The 18,172-nt window shown below is 38.6% G+C and overlaps 1 protein-coding gene across 1 annotated transcript; it reads left to right on the top strand.

Moving 5' to 3' along the window:
• Window positions 1-182: 182 nt before the first annotated feature.
• LOC143297313 (N6-Methyl-AMP deaminase-like) lies at window positions 183-16,710 on the top strand. The gene is made up of 8 exons (XM_076609593.1): window positions 183-343; window positions 3,112-3,242; window positions 5,615-5,675; window positions 6,309-6,605; window positions 8,670-8,750; window positions 9,503-9,647; window positions 10,766-10,866; window positions 12,408-16,710. The coding sequence occupies exons 1-8, from the start codon at window positions 296-298 to the stop codon at window positions 12,594-12,596; spliced, it is 1,053 nt and encodes a 350-aa protein (XP_076465708.1). The 5' UTR covers window positions 183-295; the 3' UTR covers window positions 12,597-16,710.
• The last annotated feature ends 1,462 nt before the right edge of the window (window positions 16,711-18,172 follow it).

Genomic DNA, 18,172 nt, shown 5'->3' with positions numbered 1-18,172 from the left:
TCATCATCATCATCTCCCACATTGCCCCTGCCGTGCACCCCCGCCCCTCCCCGTAGCCCCCACACACCATAACTGACGGGATTAACGAGCCGGGTGAGTACCGAGACGGGGGAGTATCGGGCTGACCCACTGACGAGTCACTGAAAGTTATGGCCCTTGCGTATTGCCCTTTCACCGAAACAGTCTAAATCTTTCAAAGTGCGCTGCTCACTTGCTGTTTGCATATTTGTTGGTTATTTGAGTGTCTTGTTTAACTTACACACAGTCCATTTAACGGGGGCAAGAACATTTCATTATGGCGGATGACAGCATTGTGCAATTTTGTCGCGATCTCCCCAAAATAGTAAGTCAATCAGTAAAAAGTTGCATTGAACTCAGCTCGAAGAATGAAAGTAGGGACCTTCCACAGTTCTTTCAGACTGTTCGTAAACTGGACATCTCTCTCTTTCTCCCTCTGTGTGTGTATGTGTGTGTGTGTGTGTGTGTGTGTCCCGTGTGGGGTTCGTTCACACAATGTAAGGTCCATAGAGGTGGAGGGTTTAGTCGCAGTGAAAAGTATCCAGCACTATCACAGTAAACGGTAAAGTTCCACAGCACCACAGTTCAGTTGTAGCACAGTATCACTGGTGAGTTTGCACACAGTTTATATGATGCACAAGCGGGAAACATAAGCTTCAGTCCCAAAAAGTTACTATCTTTGGATATCCATGCTGCCACCATATAACAATTATCATGTTGCTGTAGTCGAGTTCTTTCATTATTTAGCAACACAAATGAATTGTCCTTAATTAAGAACATTACCATTATATAATTATTCTCATCCACTCAAGGACATTGTTATTAAGCTGTGTTGTTGTGTAATGAAGAATACTGAAATAAAGACATTTTATGAACACATGTATACTTTAGGACAAGAAAACTGTGAAAGTGGCATTGTTTCTACATGCCAAAACAGTAACAACTCTTGTGCCCACAGTGTGTATAGTATCTAAAGAGAGGAGACGTGGTGATATATATATATATATATAGTTTTATCTGTTGAATTTGGCTACCATGGCTGTTGCAGCCACTGCACTTCCACTCAGACTCATTGTGTGTAGACCTCAAGCTAGATCTCTCTACTGTAGCTTTTAATTGAACAGAATATAGTGTTTCTTCTTCTTCTTCTTTGTTCATGGGCTGTAATTCCTTTGTTCACTTGCATGTATACAAGTGGGCTTTTATGTGTATGACCATTTTACCCTGCTATGTAGGCAGCCATACTCCGTTTTCGGGGGTAGAATATAGTGTTTGAAAGTCCAACCATGCAGTGTTCTGTCTTGATGTACTAATGAACCCAACAACAATGACATTATTATTATCATTAAATGGTTGTAATAGTAATAGTGTTCTTGAATGGTTCATTTATTACACAGCTACAGCAACATGGCTTAATTGTATTTGAGTGGTGCACTAGACTGGTCATGTTCTTAATTGCTGAAACACTCTAGCTAAATTTGTCATTATCAGTGGTTTCTGGATTAGGTGGAGGTAGTGGAACATGCTTGATACCATCATTGTATTTTTTTGCTTTTGATGGTCTGTTTTGTGTCTGTATGGATGAACTGGTTTTTTTTTTTTTTTTTTTTTTTTGTTTTGGGGGAAAACTATTGTATTTTTGTGTTTTCTAAAATGTATTGTTTTATTTATTTCATTTTATTTTCATAAGATTTTTTTCTCATTGCCTTCATTTTACTGTGAAGTATATTGAGGCAACTATAAGTACTAGATTTGTGTACCATGCTCATCAAGAACAAATACTATTATAAATCATGCTATCATTATTGTTTTTACATATCGACTCAAGACCGGTTTATTGTCTAAACACAGGTACAGGAATTCACTGTTTGATATGTGCGAATATATAAATAAAATAATGATAATAATAATAATGGATACTTATATAGCACACTATCCAGAAATCTGCTCTAGGTGCTTTACAAAAACGCTTTTGTTAACATAAAACATTCCATTAATGTTACATACACACACCAAAATGTGACTACACACACACACACACACACACACACACACACACACACACACACACACACACACAATGCATAAAACATTTTAACATACACGTGTATCTAACAGCTACCCTAACACATACGCACACATAGGCAGGCACAAACTTACATAAACACACACACACACTATACACATTCATATACATGCATGTAGTTATGTACCAATGTGAATAAAAAGCTAAAGTTAAGCAAGTTACAAGTAAGTGTACATTGAAACATAGTCTCTCTGTTGCATACACACACACACACACACACACAAAATGCATAAAACATTTTAACATACATGTGTATCTAACAGCTACCCTAACACATACGCACGCATAGGCAGGCACAAACTTACATAAACACACGCACACACTATACACATTCATATACACACATGTAGTTATGACTAATATCACTTCAAGTGGAAAGACGTTAAACTGAAGACGAACGAATGTAGTTATGTACCAATGTGAATAAAAAGCTAAAGTTAAGCAAGTTACAAGTAAGTTTAGGACGTATACATGTACATTGAAATATAGTCTCTCTGTTGCATACACACACACACACACACACACACACACACACACACACACACACACACACACACACACACAAACAAAAAAAAAAAAAACAACAACAAAAAAACAAAAAAAGAAAAGAAAAAAAAGCATAAAACATTTTAACATACACAAATGTGAATAAAAAGCTAAAGTTTGGTAAGTTACAAGTAAGTTTAGGACGTATACATGTACAATGAAATGTAATCTCTCTGTTGCACACACACACACACACACACACACACACACACACACACACACACACACACACAATAAAACAACAACAGCAACAAAAAACTAAACTAAAACAAAAAAAAACCCACCATTTTCCTCCTCCCATCTCTAACTCACAAACTCATTATATTGAAGTTGCATAATATGATGATGGTGGTGGTTATTGGTTTTTTTTTATTTATTTATTTTTTTTAAATAATCGTTATGGCCCAGGTGTGATGTTGACCAGTTGAAGCAGTACAGGTGTACGTTGTGATGTGTGACAGGAGCTGCATGCTCACCTCAACACCTGCTTCGACAGCCACACCCTGCAGCAGCTGGTGGCCAGGAAAGCGCAGAGCAACATGGAGGTCAACACCTGGTCCCTCAACATTGCCGACTACAGGGACATGGAGGAGTGAGGGCTACACTGACTCTGCTGGACAGAATAGAACTTCTTCTTCTTCTGCGTTCACTCATATGCACATGAGTGGGCTTTTACGTGTATGACCGTTTTTACCCCGCCATGTAGGCAGCCATACTCCGTTTTCGGGGGTGGGCATGCTGGGTATGTTCTTGTTGCCATTACCCACCGAACGCTGACATGGATTACAGGATCTTTAACGTGCGTATTTGATCTTCTGCTTGCATATACACACGAAGGGGGTTCAGGCACTAGCAGGTCTGCACATTATGTTGACCTGGGAGATCGTAAAAATCTCCACCCTTTACCCACCAGGCGCCGTCACCGTGATTCGAACCCGGGACCCTCAGATTGACAGTCCAACGCTTTAACCACTCGGCTATTGCGCCCGTCGACAGAATAGAACAGAATTGAACAGAATGTTTCTTTATTTCCAAGCATAGCAGGGTCAGGAGGAATACTGGGGAGGGAGGGATGGATAGTCCAAAGAACAGAACATAATGTTCCTTTATTACCAAGTGTACCTGGGTCAAAAGGAATAATGGGTAGGGAGGGAGGGATAGTTCAAAGAACAGAACATAATGTTCCTTTATTACCAAGTGTACCTGGGTCAAAAGGAATAATGGGGAGGGAGGGATGGATAGTCCAAAGAACAGAACATAATGTTCCTTTATTACCAAGTGTACCTGGGTGAAAAGGAATAATGGGGAGGGAGGCATGGATAGTCCAAAGAACAGAACATAATGTTCCTTTATTACCAAGTGTACCTGGGTCAAAAGGAATAATGGGGAGGGAGGGATGGATAGTCCAAAGAACAGAACATAATGTTCCTTTATTACCAAGTGTACCTGGGTCAAAAGGAATAATGGGGAGGGAGGGATAGTCCATAAAAGGTACAGACATGAATCGGAAATCATATACAAACACACATATAATGGGATTTTAGACATCTCTCTCTCTCTCTGTCTGTGTCTGTGTCTGTCTGTCTGTCTGTCTCTCTCTCTCTCTCTCTCTATATATATATATATATATGCATACACATATTATTTCTTGTGCATGCACATGCTCACTCACATGCACTCCCCCCCCCCTCCCCCCTCCCCCAACACACACACACACACACAGCGTAGGAATGCATTTGCTCTCTTGAATCTATACACCACACATTGTACACTCATGGCTGATGATCAGATCTGCAGTTAATGGTTGCTGATTGCACAGTTCTCTTTTACACACTTTGGTTTGGTTTGACAGACAGGGCATTGACTGCTTTTGGGAGTAAGCTACTGGCAAAGCGACTGGTCTTGGTGTTAGTAATTTGTACCAACCATTATGGGGAGCAGCTTAAACATTCTGAAAGGTGGACGTGATTCATGTAAGAGGTGGCCGAGTGGTAATGAGCCTGACTAGGAAGCAAGTGTCCACAGGTTTGAGTCCTGTATATGGACCAGGATTTTTATTTCCACCTCCACCAGACCTGGAGGGGTGGTCTGGGTGCTATTCTTTCGGATAAGATAAAAAAACAACAACAACTGAGGTCCTGTTTGTAGCATGCACTTTGAATACGTAAAAGAAGCCACTGCCACAAAAAAATCTTTTGAAAAATCCACTCTGATAACGAAACAAAATAGAGTTGCAGAGAAAAAGAGAAAGAGGCAAAACATACAGGTGGTGCTGCACTGTGGTGACACAGTCTTCCCCAGCAAGAGCAGCCTGAATTTCACCCAGAGAAAGCTGTTGTGAAAAAAAGTAATACAACACAACACAGTACAAGAGAAGACAAGACGAGACAATACAATACAATTTACAATGCAATACAATTTTTTTTTAGAATCAAAAGGTAGCTGATATATATATATAATTTTATATATATATATATATTTTTTTTTTTTTTCATGAGAGATGCATTTATAAAGCGGATGACACTGTGGTCATTGAACATTGGACACAGGATCTGGACACAGCAAGGCTAAAAAAACAACAACAAAAAAAAAAAAAAAAAAAAACAATTCCACAGTGATAACCTCTGATGGGATTCAAACTCCTATTTCCCCAGTCAGCAGTATATCACATAGACCCTTACACCATGATGTGTTGAGAATATAAATGGATATATATTTATAAAAAAAATTTTTTTTATTAGGCTTCACATGAATTAAAAAAAAAAAAACAGAAAGAAAGAAAGAAAAATAGCTTATCAGTCCCAAGTTATGATCAAATGACAAAGTGTGAAGACATTCAAAGATTTGATGTGGATGGCTTGGGAATGTTAGTAAAAAGTGAGATTCTTCTTTTCCTTTTGTGCTTTCGATCTTTACACTGTTTAAAGGAAAATGTATTCATTTACTTTTTGACTTTCTCTGCAGATCCTTCAACATCTTCAAGCTGATTCACAAAGTTGTGGACGATGAAGAGGCAGTATACAAGGTAACTTTTTCATGTTTATTTTTAATTTCATTTTAGAATAAACACTGTGAAAACAGTAGTAAGGCATTATAATACAATCTTTTTAAATTAAAAAGAAAATCTAATGAACCTGAATGCAGTATTGGTGTAGGATTTGGTGGTTATTATTCATAGTGTTTTAATATATACATGACTTGCGGTGATACTTTTTTTCTGTTTTTTCAAAATGCTTCTGGTGCCACTTGCAAAGAAAAAGATTTTTTAGAATCAGTTATTCCCTCAGTTATATTTATTTTAAATGCTTCTTTGTACTGATAGTACAGCAGTTTGTACAACTGAGTGTGATTTGTAGGTTCAGTTATTTTATGTATATATTTATATTCATTGTCTTCATATTATTTTTTATTTGCTTACAGTTATTTCGTGCACATACTAACACATATGCATATGCACTGACATGCACACAAGCGTGTGTGCGCACACATGCGTGCGCGCGCGCACACACACACACACACACAAACACACTAATTAAGCCCTGTAGCTGTAACAGAACAGTATTCCTCACCAGACCTTTTGTTTCCTTGAATCAGCAATAAATAGTTTCAGAAAAAACAAAACAAACATCACCCATTCCATGAACATTTCCTGTTTCAGCTGACTGTGGGTGTTTTGCGCCACTTTGCAGCCGAGAACGTCAAATACCTGGAACTGCGCTCAACGCCGAAGGAAATCCCTGCCACAGGCATGACCAGGGAGCTGTACGTGCGAACCATGCTGCGTGCTATCCACGACTGTCAGGGGGAGCAACTGGACATCGTGGTCTACCTGTTGCTGTCCATTGACCGTCGACAGGGCGTGGAGGTGGCCCAGAAGACCGTGGACCTGGCGGAGAAGTTTCGTCAGGAGACGGATGGTCTGGTGGTGGGGATTGACTTCAGTGGTGATCCAGCAGTAAGTCTCCTTCTTCTTCGTTTTCTTCTTTGTTTTCATTTTCTCTTCTTCTTTTTCTTCTACTGCTACTTTTCCTCCTCCTTCTTCTTCTCCATTCCTGGGCTACAATATATATATATCTGTATATCTATATATCTATATATATATCTCAGTATATGTATCTATATATCTGTATCTATCTATCTGTCTCTCTCTCTGTCTCTCAATCTATCTATCTATATATCTATCTAGCAAGCCCTGTATCTATATATCTATATCTGTCTCTCTCTCTGTCTCTCAGTATATGTATCTATATATCTATATCTATCTATCTGTCTCTCTCTCTGTCTCTCAATCTATCTATCTATCTATATCTCTATATAACTATCTAGCAAGCCCTGTATCTATATATCTATATCTGTCTCTCTCTCTGTCTCTCAGTATATGTATCTATATATCTATATCTATCTATCTGTCTCTCTCTCTGTCTCTCAATCTATCTATCTATCTATATCTCTATATATCTATCTAGCAAGCCCTGTATCTATATATCTATATCTGTCTCTCTCTCTGTCTCTCAATCTATCTATCTATCTATATCTCTATATATCTATCTAGCAAGCCTGAAGAACACTATACAGTGCGAAACAGCTGATGCATGCTGTGCAAACCAAGCTTCCTTTTGGAGGTACATTAAGACCAACATGGGCATGAATGAGAACTGTTTAAAACCGCCATCCCACCCCAGGTGCAAATACAGTTTTAAAGGTTAAAAGATTAACCAAGACTATTTTTTTGGTGCATTCTACATTACTTATTGAAAAAAACAAAGACATCTGGGCTTGGATTTATATATGTGTGTGTGTGTGTGTGTTAGATATGTGAGAAGCTTTTATACGCATGGCTGTTTTTAGCCTGCCATGTTGGTGGTTTCAGTGCAGTGTTAGGTAGGTCCACTCCCAACCACTCTCCTGGGATGTTTATCCTTGTTAGCCATACCACCTGTGGGGTGTGTCAATGTTTACTCCAGATGTAACTAACCTTTCAAGTAATCACGGGAATTGGAGCCCTGCGGACTGAAAGTGTGTGACAACTACACTGGCACTACCGTGTCTCTCCTGACTAGTATATCAGCCTTTTGTTGTTGTTGTTGTTGTTGTTGCCTCATCATCTGCACCATTTTAGTGGCATTATTCCCATGCAGGTGACATCCACACTAGGGTTTTTTCTGCCGTTGTATCAGTGCTGGCAGTCCACAGGTAACTATCAATGTCAGAATCAGTGTAATAATAATAATAATAATGGATACTTATATAGCACACTATCCAGAAATCTGCTCTAGGTGCTTTACAAAAACGCTTTCGTTAACATAAAACATTATGTCTATGTTACATACACACACCAAATGTGACTACACACACACACACACACACACACACACACACACTGCATACATACATTTTAACATACATGTGTATCTAACAGCTACCCTAACACATACGCACACATAGGCAGGCACAAACTTACATAAACACACGCACACACAATACACATTCATATACATGCATGTAGTTATGTACACATACATACGTATACACACATAGTCAAGCACAGCTAACGAAAAGGAAGTGGACCTGCCACAGTTGAACTTATTGCTGAGGGAAAAGGTGAGTTTTGAGACGAGATTTAAAAGATGCGAGGGAATCAGAATGACGGAGGTTATCAGGGAGCTTGTTCCACGTCTTTGGCGATTGAAAAGAATATGATCTGTGTCCATAGGTCTTACTTCTGACGTGAGGTATCCTGAGAAGTCGAGAATCAGAGGAAGAACGGAGCTGGCGAGACGGGGTATAGATATGGATGAGTTCAGAAAGATACTTGGGGCCAGATCCGTTGACTGCAGAAAAGGTCAGAGTGGATAGCTTATAGTCTATTCGATCAGAAACAGGCAACCAGTGGAGAGACTGAAGGAGAGGAGAAACATGGTCAAATTTAGAAGCTCTGCAAATGAGTCTGGCAGCGTTATTCTGAATTCGTTGGAGTCTGTCTAACAGATACTGAGTTTGTGCTGTGGGCTGTTTTCAGGTGGGGAATGCAGCTGACTACATACCTGTATTCTTATCAGCCAAAGAGAAAGGACTGAAAGTGGCCAGCCATTTGGCTGAGGTAAGAACTATCAGTTGCACATGCAAAACCATGTGTGTGTATTCTTGTTTTGGGAATGTGTGTGTGTGAGTGCATGTGTGCATGTGTGTGTTAATGTGTGCACTAAATAAATGTAAGCAAATAAAATATAATATGAAGGCAATGAATATAGATATTTGACAGAGAGAGTTTGAGTGTGTATGTACTAGAGAGAGAGAGAGAGAGTATGAGTTTGGAAATGTAAAAATGTAGTTCAAACAATCACATTCCATATTAACAGCTGCGTGAAGTTCACAACAGGCCAGCTGATCTTATTGTTTAGTTTTATTGATGATGAGAGTGGATTTGAAAAAAACTAAACTTGCTAATGTGAATGTCAGTGAGGTTGTACGTGGCATACAGTGAGAAATTTGTTTATGAAAGTCTGATCTTAGGTGTTATTTTGAAATATGAACAAGTACAATTTGATTAAACTAGTAATACAGTGAGAGTGTGATTGTTAAAGTTTGATCTTAGTTACATTACTTAAAAACAGAAGTTGTGGAGAAGAACAGCTGTGAATATATATATATATATATATATATATATATATATATATATATATATATATATATATATATATATATATATAGTGTGTGTGTGTGTGTGTGTGTGTGAAGGGGGAAGTGTTAACATACAGCTTCTTGTATTGTATATATGTGTGTGTGTGTGTGCGTGTGTGTGTGTGTGTGTGTGCAGGGGGAAGTGTTAACATACAGCTTCTTGTATTGCAGATTGCCAGTTTTGAGGAGACTTTAGCTGTGTTGAAACAGGCTCCTCCAGATCGAATCGGGCATGGTACATTCCTTCACCGTCATCAGTCTTGCCATGGCTTTGAAGAGATAGAGAACATTGTCACCAACAGGAAAATACCTATTGGTGAGTGCTTCAATCATTTGTATCTCTAAAAGTCAACAGAATAGAATAGAAAAGAATAAAATAGAATATGTCTTTATTACCATGAGAGTACCAGGGTCACAGGGAGTATTAGTGGGGATAGTACATCAAGGGTACAAACATGACTTGGAAGTCATATCCAAACACAAATACAGTAGGAGTTTTGACACATATACATGTAAGTGCTTGTACATGTGCATGCTCACACACACATGCATGCATGCATGTATGCACACACACACACACACACCGAGCATATCAAGGCATGTGCTCACTTGAACATACACTGCACATTACATGTAACATACAGTTGGGGCCGATGTCTAGGTTGATTAATGATTACTGGTTGTGCAGTTCTCTTTTTACACCTTTGGTTGGTTTGAGAGACAGGGCATTGACAGATTTGGAGAAGATACTGTTGGTAATTTTGTTCCAGATACTTCTGTAATCAAGTGGATGTCTTCAGTTTGACTTGTTTTGTGAGAGTGTGTGCAGAGATGTCAACTGTTGTGCTCAGTCGCAGTTTGTTCTGACGTTACGCCAACATCAAAATTGTTCCCAGTTCATTTTCAACTTCATAGCATGGTCACATGCTTTCCTGTTGTAACATTACCCAGACGATTCAGACTTACTGATCACGAGGCCAGGGCACACTAACCTTGGTCTCACGTGATGATGCTCAGCTAAGCGCGTCCATGTTTACTTTGAAACAGCATTGAGTTGACCAACAGTTTAATCGTTTGCCCGAACAAGAGAGAATGTGGCTGAATCAAGTAGCGTCTCAGTTAAACAGTGTCTGTGCCTGTTTACTGATGTGGCTCAGAGTCCGTGTGTTCTTACCAAATTCACAGCGTTCCTGCCAAATTTCCTGAATGTTCCTACAAACACTTGACAGGGGTTGGCATCTCTGTGTGTGTATGACAAGGAGGACGAATTTGTGTGTGTGTGTGGTTGTTTATGTGTGTGTAATAGTAATAGTGGCAGTACTTGTTTTTGATTCAATATCTATTTACCTTGACAATTTAAGATGAAATGTGTGTACATGTGAGTGTTTGCATGTGCAATATAACACTGGATGTTCTTTGTCATGTCTGATACAGAGGCGTGCATGACGTCCAACTTGAAAACAAAGACAGTGACAGAGTACAGTGAACACCACTTTGCTGTCTGGTTTGAGAAGAAACATCCCGTGATCCTCTGTGTGAGTGCACTCTTGTGCCATACCTCAGCACTGTAACATGTTTTGTGTGTGTAGCCCAGAATTTGGGACATTTCTTTTCTTCTATATTTTGATGTTGATGAATGATGATGGAGTTGATGGGGGTCCATTTAGGTTTGAGACCACTTGACATGGCTGTTCTCTCATCATATATTCTGGCACCAGCCAGGCTGAGAGATACAGACACTTGCAGTTGGTCAAGAAATTTGAGCAATACTCCCAAAGATACTTCTGTAAAGTGGATGACCCTTGACTGTGTGATCCTAGTCTCCCCAGTCGAGCCCACAGCACACTGAACTCTGCGTAGGAGTCCATTACAAGCTGAACAAATCCACCTTTGAAAGACCTTGAATCCACATCCTTCCAGTCCTCAGTCTGCAACACTAGTCACTTTGTCAAAGTGGCTGACTGAGTCCTGTGACTTTCTTTCTAACATGTGTACAGCTAATACTGCTTTCTACTTCTTATCAGTGTGCACACTGGAAAATAAAAGACGCTTTGTGGGTATAGAGTGGAGAATTTACCAATCCCAATAGATGTGCAGACCTTCTGGTGCCTTGACACCCTTCAAGTATAACTGCGTGCAGATCAAGTATATAAGTTAAAGATCCATGATCCATGTCAGTGTCTGGTGGGTTATGGAAACGAGAAAATATCCAGCATGCACACCCCTGAAATTGGAGTACGACTGTCTATTTCATGCTGTAAGAATGGTCATACACGTAGCAGCCCACTGGTATGTATATGAGTGAACGTTGATGTTGCAGCCCATTAAAGCAGAAGAAGAAGAGGAACAATTACAGAATTATGGACCATAGTGTGAGAAAAACTTGACCTAAAGAGCGAAGGCTGATTGGTGGAACTGTGTGACACAGAACCTTCCCCTCAGAAAAGTTCACTGAGGTAGTCTGGACCTTGAAGAAGTTTTTTTTTTTTAATGTTTGTTACTGTCTACCCCTTGTTAACTGTTGTGCAGATTGACTGGAAGTGTCAAACAGCATTTTTTTAAAAAGTTGTGTGCCCTTGTTGGTGTGAAAGTTACAGAATGTGTTTTATTTTTAACACTCCCTGGCATGTTTTAATTCTTGTATGCTTTATATTTTGCATTCTTTTCTGTCTCTGATTTTCTTTTGATTCTAAAGTGTGCGTTGATTTGTTCATTGCAGAATGCTTGTTGTGTTTATTGAAGCATACTCATTGATTTCCTAATTAGTAGCAAAAATAGAAATGACATTTAGAGACTTCCAATTTTCCAACTGACAAAACAGTTTTCCCATTCCCTTCAATGCTTTCTTCAGTTTGGTCAATTATCTGTTGTATCTGTCATCCATGCTCCATTGTACACAGATATTCGTTTTGTTCCATTCCTTGACTTCTCTCTTAAATTTTGTACCTGTTACCCGTATTTTGTTGATAAAAAAAAACACCCAGTGTTGTTGAGAAGAGAGAAAAGTGCACTGTATAAATGTCTATTGATCAATATCATCAGTACAGTCATCTCTGTTTTTTGTTTTCCTACACAGACGGACGGCAGTGGAGTGTACATGACGTCGGTGTCAGAGGAGTACATGCACGCCGCTAGGACCTTCAACTTTTCCAAGAAAGATTTGTGGCTGATCTCCAATGCCTCCATCGACAGCAGCTTTGCCCCGGAAAGTGTGAAGGAACGGCTGAGGGAAAAGTGGCAGCTGGCACGTCCCCAGGATTTATGATAGTGCCGTGCGTTGGGCTGTCGGCTGTGGGAACATGACCTGGGGATTTAGTCAACCCTTTCTGCAGAGCGGGTGTCTTCACAATGAGAACTTCCAATAGTCAAGGGATGCAAAGTGACGTGAATGTTTGGTGCATGTTTTGTTTGTCTTTGCAACGTACAAAGCAGTTTCTTCAATTAAAAGAATAAAAAAAAAGGTCAGAGGACTTTAAAAAAAAAAAAAATCAGAATATAGTTTTTGGGACAGTAATAGTCTGAGATCAGTGAAAATAATGAATTCCACAAAAAATTGACAGGTAGAAATTTATGGGTATTCTTATTGGAATCCTCTGATGTTTTATTACTTATATATTGTTTTATAATACCTTTTGCAATCAGTGATTTTGAAAATGTGTTCATGTTCAGAGCAGCTATTTTTATGCTTTCCTTTTGATTTTAATGCAAGATGTGATAGTTTTGCAGAAAAAAGTAATATTTCATTGTTTTATATTTATTATATTTTGACAGCGGATACAAAGTAGAACACACACAAAGAAATACAAATACAAACACACGCACACTAAAGTGGAGTGTTGGCCTTGTGGTAACGTGTCCGCCCAGGATGCAAGAGAATCTGAGCGCACGCGTTCAATCCCCACTCTTGCCAATGTTTTCTCCCCATCCACTACACCTTGAGTGGTAGTCTGAACGCTAGTCATTCAGATGAAATGATAAATTGAGGTCCTGTGTGCAGCATGCGCATAGCGAGCATTAAGCCTTTCACTTCAGACAGCAGACGTATCTGCGGTTTAGGGGTAACTGCATAAAAAAAATCAGGTGTCCAGCCACACATTTGCATTGCTTAACTCACTCAGTACGGCCAGTTCTCTCTTCTCCTCTATACATACCCCTTGGATGTCCAGTGGGTGTCTGAATGACCCAACCTTTAGCTTCCATCGTCGGAATTGTGGCATTCTTTGTCAACATTCACCTCTTCAGTATAAGAGCCTTCCGCTTGTAATATTTTGATGATGGTAATTGGGGTGAAACGCTGTTAACGTCGTTTCTTTCGCCGTTCGTATGAAGAGAGTTAACTCCCTTGCAAATGGCAACTGCCTTGAGTGTTCGAAGCAATTTCTCAGCAAGTTTTGGCTCAATTTTAATGCGGTTTTTTTCATTTTATAAAGTGAAAAGCTGTTGAACATGTCAGTGTGGCTGCCAGAATGTACATTACAGGGGAGGCGGCTAGAATTTTGTTTGGTTTTCTGCACAAATTCGACAATAGCAACCATGAAAACATGATAGAAAACGAAAGTAATGCTTTTGTTGATCAAGTGAAGTGATTCTGGTTATCCTGATGATGATTACATGCTACATGGTACATCAACAGGAAACGGACAGGGTTGTGTCAGAAGTGGGGTTTGAAAAAACAACAACAATATTTTAGCTTGAAACCTTTATTTAGGGGTTATAATCTATTATGAAACTCTCCAGATGAAAAGCTTCAAGTTAAAATATTGTTTACTGTGAGTTTTTGTGTTGTAATATTGTGTGATAGTGTCACAACAGGCACAACAGTTGAATGAACTTCTTGGTTTTGCTCGAGAGAAAAATCCTAATCTTCTTTCAAGTGTCAGTGTGCAGGTTGTGTGACAATAGATTGATTTTCTTTGGGATAAACAAAAAAAAGAAGGAAAATTCATTTGTAAGTTTCGAGTGTGTGTGTGTGTGTGTGTGTGTGTGTGTGTGTTCATGAACAAGAATTCCACATTAACTGCAGGAGAGATTTAACCAAGGTTATTTCCAACATTTGTTTTATGAAAAACATTTCCTTCAGTCTGGACGCAAGACGACACACACTTTCACCACAGTTTACTGTGATTGTGCCATCTCCTGTTAATTGTCTCAATTTCTTCTGTAAAACAATAGAAAGAAAGAAAGAACACATTCTGCTACTAAGATAACATCTGATGCTGAATACCTATCAGTATTTCTTTTTCTGGAAAATAGAAAAAAAGAAAGTCACAAACTCAATGCCTCTGACACTATCATGCCAACAGACGTTCAGGTTGGTGAGAACTCTTGAGGGTTGTGACCTTTACAGTTATAGTTTGACTCAGAACAAGATGAAACAAAGAAATCTATCAGGAGTGTTGTAACAACCATCTTACAAAAGACACCCACGCATGGCTGCAGTAACCAGTCCTCAATTAATCAATCTTTTCAGGATCATAATATTCCTTCTTCAAACTCACAGGCAGCAATAGTGATATATTTTTTATTATAATAATGATGATGATGATCAGAATAATGTTAATTATAATAACACATTGTATTATCTCACCAATAAAACATGACTGTTGTGCTGTGTGTTATATCAGCATGTTCAGTCAGTGCTCTTGTCCACCCAGTCAGAAGCCATGTGAAATGACTTACAGAACAAAATATGCACATGGAAGAATGTCACCCCTACATTCAAAGTCCAAACAGGTAATTGAGACCAAATACTGGCACTCTCTTCCACTTTGGTTCATGTCCTGTATCACTGAATGTATGGTGCACTGCTAGATACAAAAGGTATGATTTGGGGAGGTGAAAGTGTGGCTGATGGCTAGATGCAAAATGGATTCATCTAAAGTATGGCAGACTGTCAGGTGCAAAAAGTGTATATTTTGGGGGTGAAAGTATGGTGGTCTGCTAGATGTAAATGTGTATGATATAAGTATGGTACACAACTGGTTGTAAAAAGGTGTGCATTTAAAGTGTGGTAAACAAATGATTGTAAAAGATAGTTCAACTGAATTTTATTTGCAATGAAAGTATGGTAGGCTGCTTGATGCAGAAAGTGCATATTTTAGATATAGTTTACAGCAAACTGCAAAAAGCTGTACATGTTCTGGGTGGTAGTGTGGTGGACTGCTGGATGCAAAGAATACTTTTAGGGCTAGAAGTATGGTGGACTGCTGGAGGCAAGAGATGTATATTATAATGATAACGAATTATAATGAATTATTTGGTGCAGAATGTGGTAATTTTTAGGGGTGTATGTTTGGTGTGTTGTTTGATGCAAAGGCACTATATTTTGCTGAAAAATGTAAGGTGGATTGCCAGACACAAAAGATGCACATTTTGGATTTGAATCTGTGTTGGGCAGCTAGATGAAAAAATTATGATTTGAATTTTTATTTGAAATGGTTATAATATTCCAAAATGAATCAGTTATGTTGTGAATATATTGACAGGAATTTTAGTTTTCATGCATTAATGCTGATCTCACATCAAAATGACAACTTACCATGAAAATATTAATTGTGACTCATGTGTATGTGCTTAATCAAGCTCTGTGGAAGAGCTGTGTCTACTGCATGCAGCGATACATTGCACCATTGAGTGAAGAATGGCTCTGGTTACTAGAATAGAAAAAAAACAACCCATGTGTCTGTGCTTACACAATAATCTACCATGTGCATATACGATATCCTACCAGGAGCAAACACATGCTTTTATGTTCTGTGCATTTTGGCAGAGGCACAGGGTAGGGACGATGGAGGTCTGTTGTTGATGGCCGGCTTTCCCAGGAGGGATGAGAGGCCTTAGTGAGTAAGTAAACTTTTGATACATTTTCTGCTGACATACCAGCACCTGAATCAATCAGGATGATGGTATGAACATTGTTAGCACTGTCTGTTTTAAAATAGAAATTAAATTACAGCTTTAAGTAATGATCATGGTTTTTAAGACACACAGCTTCTACATTTAAAGTCTTCCAAGAAATTAATTCACTGCCGAAACGCATCATGACTAAAGTTAAGACACACAGCTTTTTCAGTTAACGTCTTCAGTGTCCTTTGTTTTGAGCAATGCTTTGAGCAGGACAGCTGCCGGCACTGAGAAATCCAAACAACGTGACGGCTGCTGGCTAATCCTGCCAGTGGCTCAGGTCTCCAAACTTGGCTCAGGCTCTGTGGGTGAACAGGGTATTTTGATCCCCAATTAAACACACGTTGGACGGAAATACTCTTTCCCTGTATTTTCCTGTCAAGCTTTCTTTCCTTGTTTGTTTGTTTCTTCCTTTCCTTCTTTCCTCTCACTTCGCTCTGTTTCACTGTAGTCTGTCATTCTTTGGTTTAATCTCTCTCTCTCTCTCTCTCTCTCTGGCTGTCTGCTCCTTCCCCCTAATATTACTGGGATAGTTTTAAACTTTAATTTTTGAAACTAAACATCAGTGTGATGGAAAGAGTATATATATATATATATATATATATATATATATATGTGTGTGTGTGTGTGTGTGTATAGAGAGAGAGAGGGAGAGAGAGAGAGAGAGAGAGAAATACATACATACATATAGATAAATAGACAGACAGATAGATGTAAGTAAATTACAAAAAAGGAAAGTAACAATTTTGGAAAATAGTGGGTAATTTTCCATCCAGCCCACGAGTAACATACGGTCAACATTATCACTTGTGACGTTTATTCTATGTGTTGCATTATTTCTTTTAATTCTTATTCATTCGTTCATTTATTCACTAATCTATCTCATTCATTTATTTATTTATTCATTCATACATTTGTTTGTTCTTTTGTTAGTACATTCATGTAATCATCTACCTATTTAATTCATTCATGTATTTTACATTGCTTCATTTCATTTAAAAGTTTTCTTCCATTGCATGGGCATTGTATTCTACTGATGAGTTTTAACATGCATCAAAACAGATGTTTTGCAGTTTAAAGATGTTGGGAACTTGCAACATTACATTCTGACAGAGATGACAGGCAGAGGAGCATCACAATTAGTAGTTTTATTTAGGTTTTACATCGACACGCTCCTATATAAGGCGATTGTATGTCTCCCAGAGCCATTCATGCACACTTTCTTGTGTGACTGGCACACTGCCTGTCGTCACAGTGATGTGGAAGCCCTATATATTATACTAGCATCACTATATATTATAGTAGTAGCATCCCTATATATTATAGTAGCATCCCTATATATTATAGTAGCATCTCATGTTAGAGGACTGAAACTGAAGGCAGACGCAAAAGTGACAAGAACCAGCATAAGAAAAAAAAAAAGAAAAAAAAAAAGCTGAGCTGGAAAACAGAAGTTCTGGCGAACAGTTAAACTAGAAAAACACAAGCATTATTTCTTTAAAAACAACTTTTGATCTGGAAAAACAGAGCTAGAAAACAGACATATTAGTTCTGCGAAAAACTGTTTGAGCCAGAAAAAAGCAACAACAACAACAAAACATAACAAATACTATTTTGGAAATGGAGGAAAACGAAAATATAACAAAACAAGAAAAAGTTTTTGAATTGGAGAAACTGGAACATTAGTTAAGAAACTGAGAAAAACAATACCAATGATGACCTCCAGACCATTTTCCGGTCAAAGGACGAAGTCATGACATGGCCAGAGATTCAGACAGATTTGAATAGTATGAAACTGTTCCAAAACATGCAAGAAAAAATATCCACTTACTGGTATCTCATCCAAAAATCGACCCAAATAATAACAGACAAGTTTTGTCTGTAACTCGCCTGGGTCCGTGGTCGATCAAATAATCCCCATAACTTCGCACCATTCCT

This window comes from Babylonia areolata, chromosome 22, assembly GCF_041734735.1.
Source record: "Babylonia areolata isolate BAREFJ2019XMU chromosome 22, ASM4173473v1, whole genome shotgun sequence".
Taxonomy (NCBI): Eukaryota; Metazoa; Mollusca; class Gastropoda; order Neogastropoda; family Buccinidae; genus Babylonia; species Babylonia areolata.
Note: the sequence above shows the minus strand (reverse complement) of the source record. Positions and strands in the feature narration are given on the sequence as shown.